Raw genomic sequence first — 15,476 nt, forward strand, 5'->3', positions numbered from 1 at the left:
CTTCATCACCCATCACTAGGGGAGTCCAACAGAATGGTGATGGATAGTGGCCTTACACAACTGTGGTTAAAACTGGTTAAAATTTTCAAACACCTAAGACTATGTGAACACATTTCTAGTGCCCTGTCCCCCTCCACCGGAAGCTTGGAAACAGCCCATGCAAATGACAGGTTCTTACTCTTGTCACTGAGAGTACTATATGGATATGACTGACTGCTGAAGGCCCTGACATGGCTGTACCATGCTTCTTTGAGTCTTCAAAGTAAGCACATAATGAATATCTAGTGAACTGAACTGAAGCACCAGTGTACGGTCGGTCCACTCCGGATGGCTGTTCTCTTGCTCTCTGTACATCTCCTGCTTCACCTACGCCCTACTCACAGGAACGTGCTTTCCCCCTGCCCCTTAGGCCAGAATGGCTTCACCTGCTAGTTTATGAAAGGGAAACAGCTGTCCTCAAGATGGTCGTTACCCTGAGGGTCTGTGAGGGACGTGCCCCAGCTGCTGGTTTCCCTGGTAACTGATGAGCCAACCTGACGTCATTCCCCCTATAAATGGTAGCCTCTCCACGCCCGCCCCCTCCATGGCGAAGGCTGCTGCCGCGTCCTGAAGACTGGCTACCGCACACAGTGGGGTGGTGCTCCGGAACTTGGTTTCAGACATGTAAGATCTCCTGTCCAATAAGCTATTGATGTCTCTGTCGCTGTCTCCAAGCTATTTCTTCGGTCTTGAGGCTGGGCAACTACAAGGCTTGCAGGCCTGCGGGGTGCAGACTGATGAGTCAGCCAGAGGGCCAGGGAAACTCCTGTGAGTGCCACAATGTTGGGAAAAAAGGACAAGGAATGGAAAGTTGCGGGGAAAGACGTGGCTGTCCACTCGCATGTGGGGGCCTGTAGCAGCTGTCTGCCATGAGAGGTAGCTTGCTCTTTCCATTATATTGATGATATCCTGTTAACCTCGGAGTCCCTTTCTAGTTTAAAAGTAGCAGCCCTGTGCTAGTGACTCATCTGGTTGCACCGAGATGGCTGGTGAATAAGCCACTGTTTGGGGTCTAGAAGAGCTATGTGTGAACTATAGGACCCCCATGGACATCAGTAGTGACCAAGGGATCTGCTTTGTCGGCCATGAAGTTCAGGAATGGGCCGATAAGAATGGCACACACCGGCATCTCCCCCCGCCTCACAACCCCACTGCTGCTGGGCGGTGAACGAGCTGCTTCAACAACTGAGACGGGAAACCCGCTCCTTCAACGTGTGGACACATCCCAGGAGCTGACGCCATGTTAACCCGGAGGCCGCTAGTCAACGCCGTTCAGGTTCAACTGTTGACCACTGAAGGACCGTTGCCAACTGCTGGCCAGGACGATAACTCACTTTTGCCCTCGCCACAGGCTCTACCCACAGGGGAACACATAACATGGCCCTGGGACTGGCAGGTAAGTGTGGTTTGGGTTTGCTGCCTCATGGAGAAAAGGATTAGAAAGAGACTTAAGAGGTTTCACCTGTCTCCTACCCAGCCCCACCTAAGAGCACTAAGGTAATTAATCCGCGCCCCCTACTGGAGAAGGGCACCATTACACTAACCCTGCAGTTATGGCCTCTCCAGTATTCGGCACTGGCTGTGGGGACTGAGGGTAGACAGGCCGTGGGGTCCTGCAGGCCAGGACAGAAACCACGGGCAGGGGTGGTGGTATGTCAGTGCTGTTACTGCTTGTATTTTGCTCAATGGTCGTCATCTTCCCTGTATTGTGCCTGTTACATTTCACCCCTCGTCTGAGCAGAGGGAATCTGTTCACAGACTGGGCAGCAACAGTGGCCTCACTGTGAAATGAGTTTGATGGCTGGGTCTACAGGGAGACGCCGTCATGGTCCTCCTCTGGCCCCTCCATGACCCGATAAGCTCCGGACTCCATAAGTTTGCCCACCTCTTGGCCTCCTGATTCTCTTTCGCTGCTGTTGTCTGTATTGCATTTGTGGTAGCTGGTTGCAGTTCGCCTCTGTGTACCTGACCCCTCGGACCCCTCACTCCTCACAGTGTGAGGGGACAATGCGGAAGGTGGGGGGGCAAGATTGTAAGGGTCATGCGGGGTGTGTAGGGGTGGAGTATATGGAGGCTGCCCAAGATGGCTGTTCTCTTGCTCTCTGCCCATCCCCTGCTCTACCAGTGCCTGCTTCACCTACACCCTACTCACATGACTGACCTTCCTACGTACTTGCCCCGGCCTCAGCTAATGATTGTTCTAGCTTTAAATCAGGACGTCTCCAACGTAATAAGTTATCAAAGGGGCCGTGAGGGGCATGCCCCTTTGCTGGTTCTCCTGGTAACCGATGAGCCAACCTGACATCAATTCCCCACATGAACGTGCTTTCCCCCTTCCTCTTAGGCCAGAATGGCTCCACCTGCTAGTTTATTAAAGGGAAACATCTGCCCTCGTGATGCTGTTAACCTGAGGTGCTGTGAGGAAAGTGCCCCCACTCCTGGTTTCCCTCGGTAGCTGATGAGCCAACGTGACGTCAAATCCCCCTATAAATGGTCGCCTCTCCCTCCGCGCCCCCCCACCCCCAGCGAAGACTGCTGTCATGTCCTGCCTGCCTTCCGCCCCACATGGTGCCACTGCAGGACCTTGCTTCGAACATGTAAGATTCCCTGTCCATTACACCATTGATGTCTGTCACTGACTCCAGGCTCTTTCCTCGGTCTCGAGGATGGGCAAGTACAGGGCTTGCAGGCCTGAGGGGTGCAGCCCAACCGGTGTCTTCCAAATGTCCTGTTCCACTTCATCATATGAGTTTCCAAGCAGAACTACCTTGTCCACTATGTCTTAAAGAAGTTTTGGTAAAATTGCTCCTTTAGTTTTTACCTGCAAACCCCTCGGAACCCTCTTCCCTCAAAGTCTGAGGGGCTGAACCACACTCACTTTTTCTCTCCCAGTAATCGCCTCTCTTTATTTCCTATGCAATTGTTACTGAATGAGCAATATTGAAATTGTGTGCCTCCCTGCATCATCCCTTAGGGTAAGGTTCTTTCCCCAATTTTCCTCATTCCCAGGGGCCTTTAGTCACTTATGAAGAGGTTCCCATCGGATTCCTCCATAAACCAAGAATATTAGGATTTTACTGATTATTATCAATAAAAACAGCTTAGGTTCATCCTGAGACAATCTCTACCTTAGCTGTATGTGTGATTTAAAAAAATAATCAATGTAGAGGTTCTTTCCCATCAACAATTAAGAAGTCTTTCAATTAGTAACTGCAGTACACATTCTCAGTTCCCTTTGCCAGAACTACCTACCAATTTGCAGTGAGCTTTCATTCCCAACACCTGGCACCTGTTTGCCTTATTGGGTTTGGGGAGCCTGTTTTGCCTGCCAGCATGAATGTGCCTGGGGATTTATGTCCTCCTGGGAACAGGAGACCAGTAATCCATCGCCACAGAGATATAAATACTCCAGCTCCCTTGCTCCTACTGGGGACGTCTCTGAGGCAAAACCTACACTGTCTCCCAAACTCCTAAGAATTGATCTGGACCTTACTCGATATCCCTTCTAGATCTTCTCTTCTCTGCCACTTTTTCCTGGGAATGTGTCCTAACAGATCATTTTCACAGGAATCCTCATTTCAGGATCTGGTTCTTGAGAATTTGATCTAAGACAGTTGTTTCTGCAAGGGAACCTGGGATGCAGACTCTCAGGATAGACTTCTGGAGTTAAATCACTCACAGGCCAGATGGCACAAGGACCCTCTTGATGTTAGTAAGAGCAGTGGTAATAATCCTGGCCTACTGTAGCAGTATGATTACGAAGACCCTCTCCTGTGGGACACTGGGATGGGAAATGGGGTACTGGTGAAAGGACATGCACTGGCTTGGTTAATACTTCTAGTGTTGAGAGATATGGGGAAATAGCAATTATAACAACTTCGAAGCTGGCTCTTTGATGGTCAGTACCACTGAGGGCCTCGAGCAGGAGAATTACATCAGAGCATGACATGAAAGTCAGGAAACCTCCCTGGCAGCATTTAAAGATACACGATCTCCAATAACCAGAAGGAAGACCTGTTCTGAAGATCAGACTCAGGATTTGATGGTCAGACTAGCAGAAACACAAAGACTGGATTTAAAGGCACAAAAATTATACTAAAGACAAGTTTGGGGTAAACCTGAAACTTATCCTGCAGGAGTGGCCATACCTGGTGCTGGCAGACAACAGCCTCTTTGTCTGAAGACCACATAGAAAGCACAGTTGACACAGATGCCTTGCAAGAAAAAGCTTACTTGGTCAGTTTCTCTTATAGTTTCCTCTAATATCTGACAAATAATAAACCTAATGCTAGATAAATAACTAGGTCAGGTCTTAGTATGTCCTAACTGGTATAGACTGGTCCCACTAAGGGAGGGAAGGGATTTTTCACCCATAAAGTGTCAGGAATAAGGAGAGTGTGTCTGGAATATGGGACCAGGCTTTTGGGGCAGAATGGAAGACTGGATAAGGGAGACTTTGTCAATACGGGGATACAATGCTGTGACTCAGGACTTAACGTTATATAAGCCTAAATGGGATGCCTGAAATCGTCCATTCGTGGAAAATTAGTAACTCAAAAGCAATACTAGGGCTGCCCTGCTGGTGCAGTGGTTGAGAGTCCACCTGCCCATGCAGAAGACACGGGTTCGTGCTCCAGTCTGGGAAGATCCCACATGCCGCAGAGCAGCTAGGCCCGTGAGCCATGGTCGCTGGGTCTGCGTGTCTGGAGCCTGTGCTCCGCAACGGGAGAGGCCACAACAGTGAGAGGCCTGCGTACCGCAAAAAAAAAAAAAAAAAGCAACACTGCATGCCAGGTGGAATGGCGGAGAGTAATGCCATTTTAAAAGATTTATAGGATGCTAGGATGATGGCCTCTATCATATTCCCATTCAACTCACCATTTTGTGGCCCCAGCAAAAATGGATTGTAACAGAAGATGAAGGATTACCATAGACTTAATCCAATGGTGGTCTTAATTGTGTGTGTTGTGCCAGATGGTGTATTTTTAATAGAACAACTTTAGTTTCAGCATGTATAGAAGTCCTAGTTCCCAGAAGAGAGGAATGCTTCCAGGAACGGGCTTAGTAAGGCTTCCAATAAGCCTAGAACGATGAATGCTGACTTGTCACGTTGGGATCCTCTTGCTGGTAGACCGAGAGTGAAAGAAAGAAGTCACCATACTGGCCAGGAGTATTTAACCCTGATCATTATGAGACGGTTGGTTGCTACCACATAATAGGGACAGAGACAAGTATGTCCAGAGCTCAGGGAATCCCACGTCCATTTTAACTGTGAAAAGGTAATTACAGCACCTACATCAAAGTTATGGCATCAAACCTTCAGAGATGAATTATTGGGTTACCCCACTCTGCAGGCAACGCAAAGCAGCAAAGGTGCTGGCCAAGAGAGGAGACCTGTAATGAGGAGATGAAGAAAGATCATGAATATCAGTTACGTCCTTGGGACTGATTACGGCAGCAGGGGTGTAAATGTTTCATTAATCTTTTCTTCCTGAAGAATCAGTGCTATAAACTTAATGTGAAGGCAGAATGGAACTGTAGAGTGTGAAGGACAACAGAAGCTGTTGGTGCTCTGCCCTTATCTCCTGGGGTCCTTTGTATTTTGGAGCACACAAATTCCCCTTGTGCCTTCACTGGCAACAGCCAGCACACCCATCACTTGGTTTGAGGGCTGTCCTTGGGCTGCTGGAACCTACTTGATCTGTGCTCACTGAAAGGTAAAATTGTCTGGGGAGTTAGGACCTCCCAGAGGCAGCCCTTAGCCAGGGATTAATGGATGCTGGCATATACATACTCCAACTTCTTTAGCTTTGGTTAGGAAAACCCTGAGGTATGGTTAAGGCTGTGCCCACTGCTCCCTTGCAGAATGAACCCAAAATTGCCTTCCTCCAGATTTAGCTTGTTACCGCACACTTGTTTGCTCTCCTTTATTTTTCTGCCCACTTCCCTCCTTCCCTGCTGGTTTTTTGTTTTTTGTTTTTTTGGTTTTTTTGGAACAAATTTACCATTTATTTGGGAAACATACTGTCTTGTTCAGGGCATGAATCTTATTACCGTACATTTGTCTTTGTAAACATAGTGTCAGTATATCTAAGAACAAGAAATAATTTTGTGTCCACAGCCTCAGATGAATATCACCCTCTTTTTTTTTTATTGGAGTATAATTACTTTACAATGGTGTGTTAGTTTCTGCTTTATAACAAAGTGAATCAGTTATACATATACATATGTTCCCATATCTCTTCCCTCTTGCGTCTCCCTCCCTCCCACCCTCCCTATCCCACCCCTCTAGGTGGTCACAAAGCACTGAGTTGATCTCCCTGTGCTATGCAGCTGCTTCCCACTAGCTATCTACCTTATGTTTGTTAGTGTATATATGTCCATGCCTCTCTCTCGCTTTGTCACAGCTTACCCTTCCCCCTCCCCATATCCTCAACTCCATTCTCCAGTAGGTCTGTGTCTTTATTCCTGTCTTACCCCTAGGTTCTTCATGACATTTTTTTTTCTTAAATTCCATATATATGTGTTAGCATACAGTATTTGTCTTTCTCTTCCTGATTTACTTCACTCTGTATGACAGACTCTAGGTCTATCCACCTCATTACAAATAGCTCAATTTCGTTTCTTTTTATGGCTGAGTAATATTCCATTGTATATATGTGCCACATCTTCTTTATCCATTCATCCGATGATGGGCACTTAGGTTGTTTCCATCTCAGGGCTATTGTAAATAGAGCTGCAATGAACATTTTGGTACATGACTCTTTTTGAATTATGGTTTTCTCAGGGTATATGCCCAGTAGTGGGATTGCTGGGTCATATGGTAGTTCTATTTGTAGTTTTTTAAGGAAACTCCATACCCTGCTGTTTTCATTGTTTTTCTGAAAATACTGCCTATTAAATCACTTTTACAGGAATCTTAATGTCAAGGTCTGCTTCTAGGAGAGGCAACAAATTTATTTTGGTAATAATATTAGTGTTATTTTGATGCTAATATGGGTATATTATAATAAAGCAAGAAAAGTAATTATATTAACTAAGACGTTCAACATAAGGGGGAAATGCAAGAGTATAAAATTAACGAACTTTAAAAGAAATCACTCTAACATTCAATTTGAATTGGAAATATTAGAATTTATGATTTTTCTCTTAAAAGCTGTTTCCAAATTCTTCCACTGAAAAGGCCTAGATGCAATGAGCACCCCAGTGCCCAGTGTGTGGTCTCCAAATGTTATTTCTTTCTGAAAGGAATCAGCACTCCTTAAAGTCCAGGTCTGGGAAGAGAAAATATTTGGGGATGCTGGAATATAATTTGTGCTAGAAAATAAGGAAGCTAACCAAGATCATTAGGGTCATGTCATAATGACATAGAAGCCAGCTTGAAGGGACTCTTGCTGGCCAAAGAGGAGACAATCTGAGAATCAAAATAGAGTAAGGACTGTGATGGATTGAAACACATCAAATTCCATGAGGTCATAATTTTACTTGGTCATCTTTGCTAAGGCACTAAATTATTATTCTGGAATTTTGTAAAGAATTTATCCTGACTTTCCTATTAAATCTGTATTTAAGGGTAACCAAATATTTGATTAGGTATATTTCCTGTTTTGTAGAAAATTCCAGCTCATAAATGAAGGCATGATAGAATTACAAAATCACCATTTTGCAACTTCTAATGAAATAACAGTTCTAGGTAACATTAACAACAGCTAAAATCACAGGTGGAAGGTTAAGTACTTTATTAGTGGATACGTCAGAGAATATCCAAACCCCCTGATCAGTCTTACTAAAAGTGAGACAACCTGCTATGGTGAAAGCATCCAGCACCCCTACGAAGTATTCATGTCCTGAATCTAACCAAGTCTCTCTATATACTTAGTAGTTCCCAGGATGTAAGGGGATAAAGAAATATATCAAATGACACAGGAAGCAATTAGCCAAATCAATTATGAGGGTCATTCTGCAAATGACTCTTGTATTATTGTTGTTTTAAATAACAGCAAGTAGAAAAGAGGGGGAGGAATTGTTAGGAAATTAAAGAGAGCCGAGAGCCATAACAATTAAGTGTCATATGTCATATCTTGTTTGGATCTTCATTTAAATAAATCAAGTATAAATGGATAACCCTGAAGCAATTAGGAAAATTTTCATAATGACTGGATATTAGATGATATTAAGGAGTTATTGTTTATTTATTAGATATGCTGATGGCATGTTACATTTTCAAAAGTCCTAATGAACTATGTGGTCATGCTGTACTTTTTGCAGGAGTAATGACATGATATACAGAAAACAACCTTTGGGTATATGGAAACTCGAATGGCCAATTATTGAAAATTGTGGAAACTGGTTAAGGGGTACATGGTTATATTAGACTGGTCTACTTTTTTTTTTTATGTTTGAAACTTTCCATAATAAAACGTTAAACTTAAAAACTTAATAAGGAAAACACAGAATCCAGATGTGGAATCCAGAAGTAATTTCAAAGGGTATGACAGAGCAGTGTAAAGCTTTGGGGCCAGCAAATAGAATGATGGTTCCCTCCTGGGTAATCAGTACCTAGAACTGGGGATATTGACACCAGATAGGAAGGTTGTTTGCTTAAAACGTGGACATTAAACAGCTGCTGACCTGGGACTTTCAATCAATAAAAGGGCCCCTTCCCAGAAAATGTCAGAAGTTGCCAGCCTTCGTGTCAGACAGGACAAACAGCACAAACATCCTGGAATAGCCAGATGAAAATCAGCAGAACCTAGGCTTCAGAAAAAGAAAACAAAATCCAGCTGTATATGACAAGACATCAAAGTCTCTTGGGCAAATGGGTTAAGGTTTTCAACATTTTAAAAAACTTCTTATTGGAGTCTAGTTGATTTACAATGTTGTGTTATTTTCAGGTGTACAACAAAGTGAATCAGTTATACATATACATATATCCACTTTTTTTAGATTCTTTTCCCATACAGTTCATTACAGAGTATTGAGTAGAGTTCCCCGTGCTATACAGTAGGTCCTTATTAGATATCTATGTTATATATAGTAGCGAGTATAGGTCAATCCCAGTCTCCCAATTTATCCCTCACCCCCTTACCCCCTGGCAACCATAAATTTGTTTTCTACATCTGTGACTCTACTTCTGTTTCAACATTTCTTGAGAGAGAAAATAACTTGTTTAATTTATAGAGCATCTTCTATGTGCCAAACATTTATTGGGCTCTTTAAAAGCACACTAAAAAAAATTTAAATGCTTAAGTATGTAAGAAACTATACTGCAAAATTTTTTATTTAAGGGTTTAGATGTCCCTATCTGCTCAGTAGTTTGCCTTCAAGGGGTTCCAAGGTAAAATGCTCCCAAGTACTGCTATAGATAGGAGGCTGAACCAGCAGAACTTACAGTCAATGCAGGAGAAGCCACAAGGGAATTCATACTCTTCAGAGGACACAACTCAATAAAATGTACCTCATTCTGAGTAGCTTGAATATTAAACAGATGTGACCTTTGGAAGAGATGACAAAAGGAGTGTGGGGGGAGGAGGGATGAGACGGAGGGAGAGGAAGGGAAGAGGAAAAGAGAGGAGAGGCAGAAGGGAAAGGAGGGAAGAAGGAAGGATGGAAAGGAGGGAGGGAAGAAGGGGGAAAAAGCCAATAGGTCATTTATAAGGCATTTAGAAAGCCATAGCATGCCTGTCAAAATAGTTCTGTACACACAGAACCATCCTCAATAGAAAAATCCCGGAAATTCTTATGGGGCAGGCAGGTTCTACTTCCTGGTAGGGACAGAGTCTGGTGGTGTCTGTCTGTCATGGTCATGAAATTATTGGCAAATTTCTAGGAGGTTTCTGGTCCATTGGATGACTTTAAGACTTGCACTCCTCCCCTGAAGATTCAAGGCAAGAATGTAAGTGAAGTTAAAAATTAAGTTTTCAGCTTTGACCTAGGGAGATCAAAAGATATGAAGAATTTAAATGGCTGAAATTAGCAAATCCTGTAATTCAGTATTTTTAAAAGTTGAGAGGAAAGTCTGCACAGGGGACGAAGGAATCGCTTTTCTGTCCTGAATCAGGTTAGTGACTATATGCTTATCTACTATTCATTAAATGAAATTTACAATTAATTCCCCAGGAGGATTAATCAGGAGGGCTCCTTTGTTAGAGATCTGATCAAAGGTATTTAGCAATCTGGGGAAATCTGGGGGGAAAATATGTATTTTCGCAAGTTTTTCACAAGGGAAAGAAAAAAAATTTGTAGGGATGAATGTGAGCTGGACAGTTATGTGGATAGACAAGGAAAGAGAAGTGTGTGTTGTGGTGGATGGTGCTTGTGTATTTGTGAGTGGTGTGTATGTGCTGGAGAGTACATGTGTGTTCATGATGTATGTGATGGTGGTGGTGGTGTGTGTGTGTACTGAAAAATACAGCAGCCAGACATTCCAATGTGTAATAATGGTAGTTGACAAACTGCTCATTTAAATACACTTTGCAAATCCAATCTTAGGAATTTTAAGTGTCTTTTGAGCATCTGCTGTCACATATGCTGATATGGTCAAAACTCTTTTGTTTGATTCACCCACTTTTCTGAGCTTCCTACCAACAAAGGCAGACCTGGCAGCAGGAGTCCTTTTGTCCAAGGTAGTAGGGAGAATGATTTGCCTCTCCTTATAAGGGTGCTATTAAAAAGCAGATCTTTAACTCTATGAAGATATAAGAAAAATAAAGGAATTTATTTTACCTTTAATTCCTTTTCTGACATCTTTCCTTTCTTTTTGTACATCCAAGTTTCTGACCTTTAGCAATCTCCTTCTGTCTGAAAAACTTCTTTTCATATTCCCTGCAGTGTAGGTTTCCTGGCAATAAATTCCCTCAGGTTTTTTGTGTTTCTTAGTCTTTATTTCTCTTTCACTTTTTTAAAAAAAATTCATTCACATTCTTGCATGTAGCTCAAGTTTCTTTTTTTTTTTCAACATCTTTATTGGAGTATAATTGCTTTACAGTGTTGTGTTAGTTTCTGCTGTATGACAAAGTGAATCAGCTATATGTATACATATATCCCCATATCCCCTCCCTCTTGCGTCTCCCTCCCAACCTCCCTATCCCACCCCTCTAGGTGGTCACACAGCACAGAGCTGATCTTCCTTTTTTCAGAACCTTTTTTTTTTAATTTTAGATTCCATATATATGTGTTAGCAGACGGTATTTTTTTTCTCTTTCTGACTTACTTCACTCTGTATGACAGACTCTAAGTCCATCCACCTCACTACAAATAATTCAATTTCATTTCTTTTTATGGCTGAGTAATATTCCATTGTATATATGTGCCACATCTTCTTCTTTTTTTAAACATCTTTATTGGAGTATAATTGCCTTACAATGGTGTGTTAGTTTCTGCGTTATAACAAAGTGAATCAGCTGTACATATACATATGTTCCCATATCTCTTCCCGCTTGCATCTCCCTCTGTCCCAACCTCCCTATCCCACCCCTCTAGGTGGTCACAAAGCACTGAACTGATCTCCCTGTGCTATGTGACTGCTTCCCACTAGCTATCTATTTTATGTTTGGTAGTGTATATATGTCCATGCCACTCTCTCACTTTGTCACAACTTACCCTTCCCCCTCCCCATATCCTCAAGTCCATTCTCTAGTAGGTCTGTGTCTTTATTCCCGTCTTGCCCCTAGATTCTTCATGACCTTTTTTTTTCTTAATTTCCTTACATATATGTGTTAGCATACGGTATTTGTTTTTCTCTTTCTGACTTACTTCACTCTGTATGACAGACTCTAGGTCCATCTACCTCACTACAAATAATTCAACTGCATTTCTTTTTATGGCTGAGTAATATTCCATTGTATATATGTGCCACATCTTCTTTATCCATTCATCTGTTGATGGACACTTAGGTTGCTTCCATGTCCTGGCTATTGTAAATAGTGCTGCAATGAACATTGTGATACATGACTCTTTTTGAATTATGGTTTTCTCAGGGTTTATGCCCAGTAGTGGGATTGCTAGGTCATATGGTAGTTCTATTTTTAGTTTTTTAAGGAACCTCCATACTGTTCTCCATAGTGGCTATATCAATTTACATTCCCACCAACAGTGCAACAGGGTTCCCTTTTCTCCATAGTCTCTCCAGCATTGATTGTTTGTAGATTTTTTGATGATGGCCATTCTGACCACTGTGATGTGATACCTCACTGCAGTTTTGATTTGCATTTCTCTAATGATTAGTGATGTTGAGCATCCTTTCATGTGTTTGTTGGCAATCTGTATATCTTCTTTGGAGAAATGTCTATTTAGGTCTTCTGTCCATTTTTGGATTGAGTTGTTTGTTTTTTTGATATTGAGCTGCATGTTCTGCTTGTAAATTTTGGAGATTAATCCTTTGTCAGTTGCTTCATTTGAAAATATTTTCTCCCTTCTGAGGTTATCTTTTGTCTTGTTTACAGTTTCCTTTGCTATGCAAAAGCTTTGAAGTTTCATTAGGTCCCATTTGTTTATTTTTGTTTTTATTTCCATTCCTCTAGGAGGTGGGTCAAAAAGGATCTTGCTGTGATTTGTCATAGAATGTTCTGCCTATGTTTTCCTCTAAGAGTTTTATAGTATCTGGCCTTATATCTAGATCTTTAATCCATTTTGAGTTTATTTTTGTGTATGGTGTTAGGGAGTGTTCTAATTTCATTCTTTTACATGTGGCTGTCCAGTTTTCCCAGCACCACTTATTGAAGAGGCTGTCTTTTCTCCACTGTATATTCTTGCCTCCTTTATCCAAGATAAGGTGACCATATATGCGTGGGTTTATCTCTGGGCTTTCTATCCTGTTCCATTGATCTATATTTGTTTCTGTGCCAGTACCATATTCTCTTGATTACTGTAGCTTTGTAGTATAGTCTGAAGTCTGGAAGCCTGATTCCTCGAGCTCCGTTTTTCTTTCTCAAGATTGCTTTGGCTATTCAGGGTCTTTTGTTTCCATACAAATTGTGAAATATTTTGTTCTAGTTCTGTGAAAAATGCCATTGGTAGTTTGATAGGGATTGCATTGAATCTGTAGATTGCTTTGGGTAGTATAGTCATTTTCACAGTGTTGATTCTTCCAATCCAAGAACATGGTATATCTCTCCATCTGTTTGTATCATCTTTAATTTCTTTCATCAGTCTCTTATAGTTTTATGCATACAGGTCTTCCGTCTCCCTAGGTAGGTTTATTCCTAGGTATTTTATTGCAGTGGTAAATGGGAGTGTTTTCTTAATTTCACTTTCAGATTTTCATCATTAGTGTATAGGAATGCAAGAGATTTCTGTGCATTAATTTTGTATCCTGCTGCTTTACCAAATTCACTGATTATCTCTAGTAGTTTTCTGGTAGCAGCTTTAGGATTCTCTATGTATAGTATCATGTCATCTGCAAACAGTGACAGTTTTACTTCTTTTTCACTTTTGAGGTATATCTTCACTGGATTTAGAATTATAGTTTGGCAGGATCTGTTTGTTTTCTATAGTTTTCAGATTTTCTCTATATTTAGTAATCAACAAATATATCATAAAAATGAAATGTGAAAGCAAGAACGTGATAGAGTTGAAAGGGGTACTGGTATGACAAAGCAAATTTCCCTTGGATTAATGTTTTAAATCAGAGAGGAGTGTAGGTGGATTTTGCTCAGTTCCTCCCTGAGTTATGCTGACATCAGTGTGTTTTGCACTTGCAGTGGATAGAGAACAAACCCTTCAGCAAGAAGAGAAGCAACCGGAACACCCTTATATAAATGGATAACCAGGTCCCTCCCAGGAAAGGTAGAAATTATTCTCTGTTTTGTCACATAGGTTTTCTCCTTCTCAAATATGACACCATAGATTCCATGTGAGAGGCTTTTGTCCATAAAAGTATGTATGGGGTCTTAGAAATGTTCAGGAAAGGAGGTGAAAGAAAAAAAAAAGAGTCCTGCTATGGTTTTCCATTAGAAAAACCCTAAATAAAAAAATCCTTGTATCTAGATTGTTTACACTTTGTTATTTTGATTCTTATACACTTGTCAGTTTATCACTTGGTGCAGAATATCAGAAAGAGGTTTTATCTCAAGGAGAAAGAGACAGATCCATGGATGCAAGTGAGGCAGGATGAATGTTCTTGAGTCACTGCACCCTTGTATATCAACAGGTGGATATTTACAGAATATTTTTTTAGACTAACTGTTTATCTCACGCAGGGCAGGGGAAAAACAATAAGGAATTACTGCTATCAGATTAGTGTTAGGTCCATGTCATAGTGGACAAAATTCTAGAAGAGAGGGTGGGCAACAGATTACATACTCTTTCAATTTATATAAATGTTAGTGGGCTATTAAATTTTATATTTCTTGTATCAATTTTGATATTTTTATATTGTTCCTTTGAATTTGAATCTATATTCAAATTTATACATGAACATATAAAAGATAGAAACATGTATAAGACATAAGCATATATACATATATATATATAATTGATTCCTGCCTTTATGCTTAACATATCCTCCCTTTTAGGTTCTTTGGGTTTGTCCCTTTGTTCATTTTCCAAGTCTTTGAGTTCTCTCTTCTTTTCTGATAAATATGTTTAGGAGTGTACAATTTGCTCTAACTTTCCATGAGTTTGACATGTAGTGTCTTACCGTTACTCGGTCCCAAGCACTTTAGAACACCCCTTGTGATTTTTTTTTTTTACATCTTTATTGGAGTATAATTGCTTTACAATGGTTTGATTTTTAGATTTTTAAATTTTTTATTGAAGTGTAGTTGATTTACAATGTTGTGCTGATTTCTGCTGTACAGCAAAGTGACTCAATTATACACATATATATATTACACATAAATATACACATATATATATTCCTTTTCTATATTATTTTCTAATTTCCTATGATTTCTTTAATTCAAGACTTATTTAGAAGTAAAGCATGTTCTTCCTGGAGCAACGTAGAGGAAAACAAAACACAAAAGTGCACCCCTAAGTGACCATGACAAGCCCTCCTCCATACATGGTGAGGATTAGGTTGTTTAGAAAGCTTTGGAGCAAGTCATCTTGGTGTATGTGTGTACATGCGTGGTTTGAGATGTTTTTCAGATGACCCAAGGCCAGTGAGTTTAAAATGAAAGGAAGGGTTCGGTAATGATTAAATTTCTGAGGCATTCTTTTCTTCCTTCTGCTCAGTTCCAAGGTTCAAACAGGGCAAAAATTTTTGCCTGTCTCCCTGGAAAGTTAGGAGGCAGTGTATTTACCCTTCACTGCCTCAGTAAGTCTTTGGCATCTAAACGTTTAGGGAAGGGGGTCTCTTACTAGACCTTCCCACTGCCGGGGCTTTGGTGTCTGACTCCTGTTGTCCCCATTCCCTGGGAATCCAGAAAAACCCCTGAGATCAAATGTCTTCAGTGTAAAATCTTCCTTCAATGATCAGTTTATGCCCTGAAGAC

At 41.3% G+C, this 15,476-nt stretch overlaps 1 protein-coding gene across 1 annotated transcript in view; it reads left to right on the forward strand.

Annotated features, from left to right (window-relative positions):
- Nucleotides 1-1,416: 1,416 nt before the first annotated feature.
- Nucleotides 1,417-15,476, forward strand: part of SLC17A1 (solute carrier family 17 member 1) — a 60,808-nt gene continuing 46,748 nt past the window's right edge. The window contains exon 1 of the mRNA XM_060163945.1: nt 1,417-1,435. Coding sequence (XP_060019928.1) covers nt 1,417-1,435 — 19 coding nt within the window. The remainder of the gene's footprint in view (nt 1,436-15,476) is intronic.

This window comes from Lagenorhynchus albirostris, chromosome 10 (assembly GCF_949774975.1).
Source record: "Lagenorhynchus albirostris chromosome 10, mLagAlb1.1, whole genome shotgun sequence".
In the NCBI taxonomy this organism is placed as follows: domain Eukaryota; kingdom Metazoa; phylum Chordata; class Mammalia; order Artiodactyla; family Delphinidae; genus Lagenorhynchus; species Lagenorhynchus albirostris.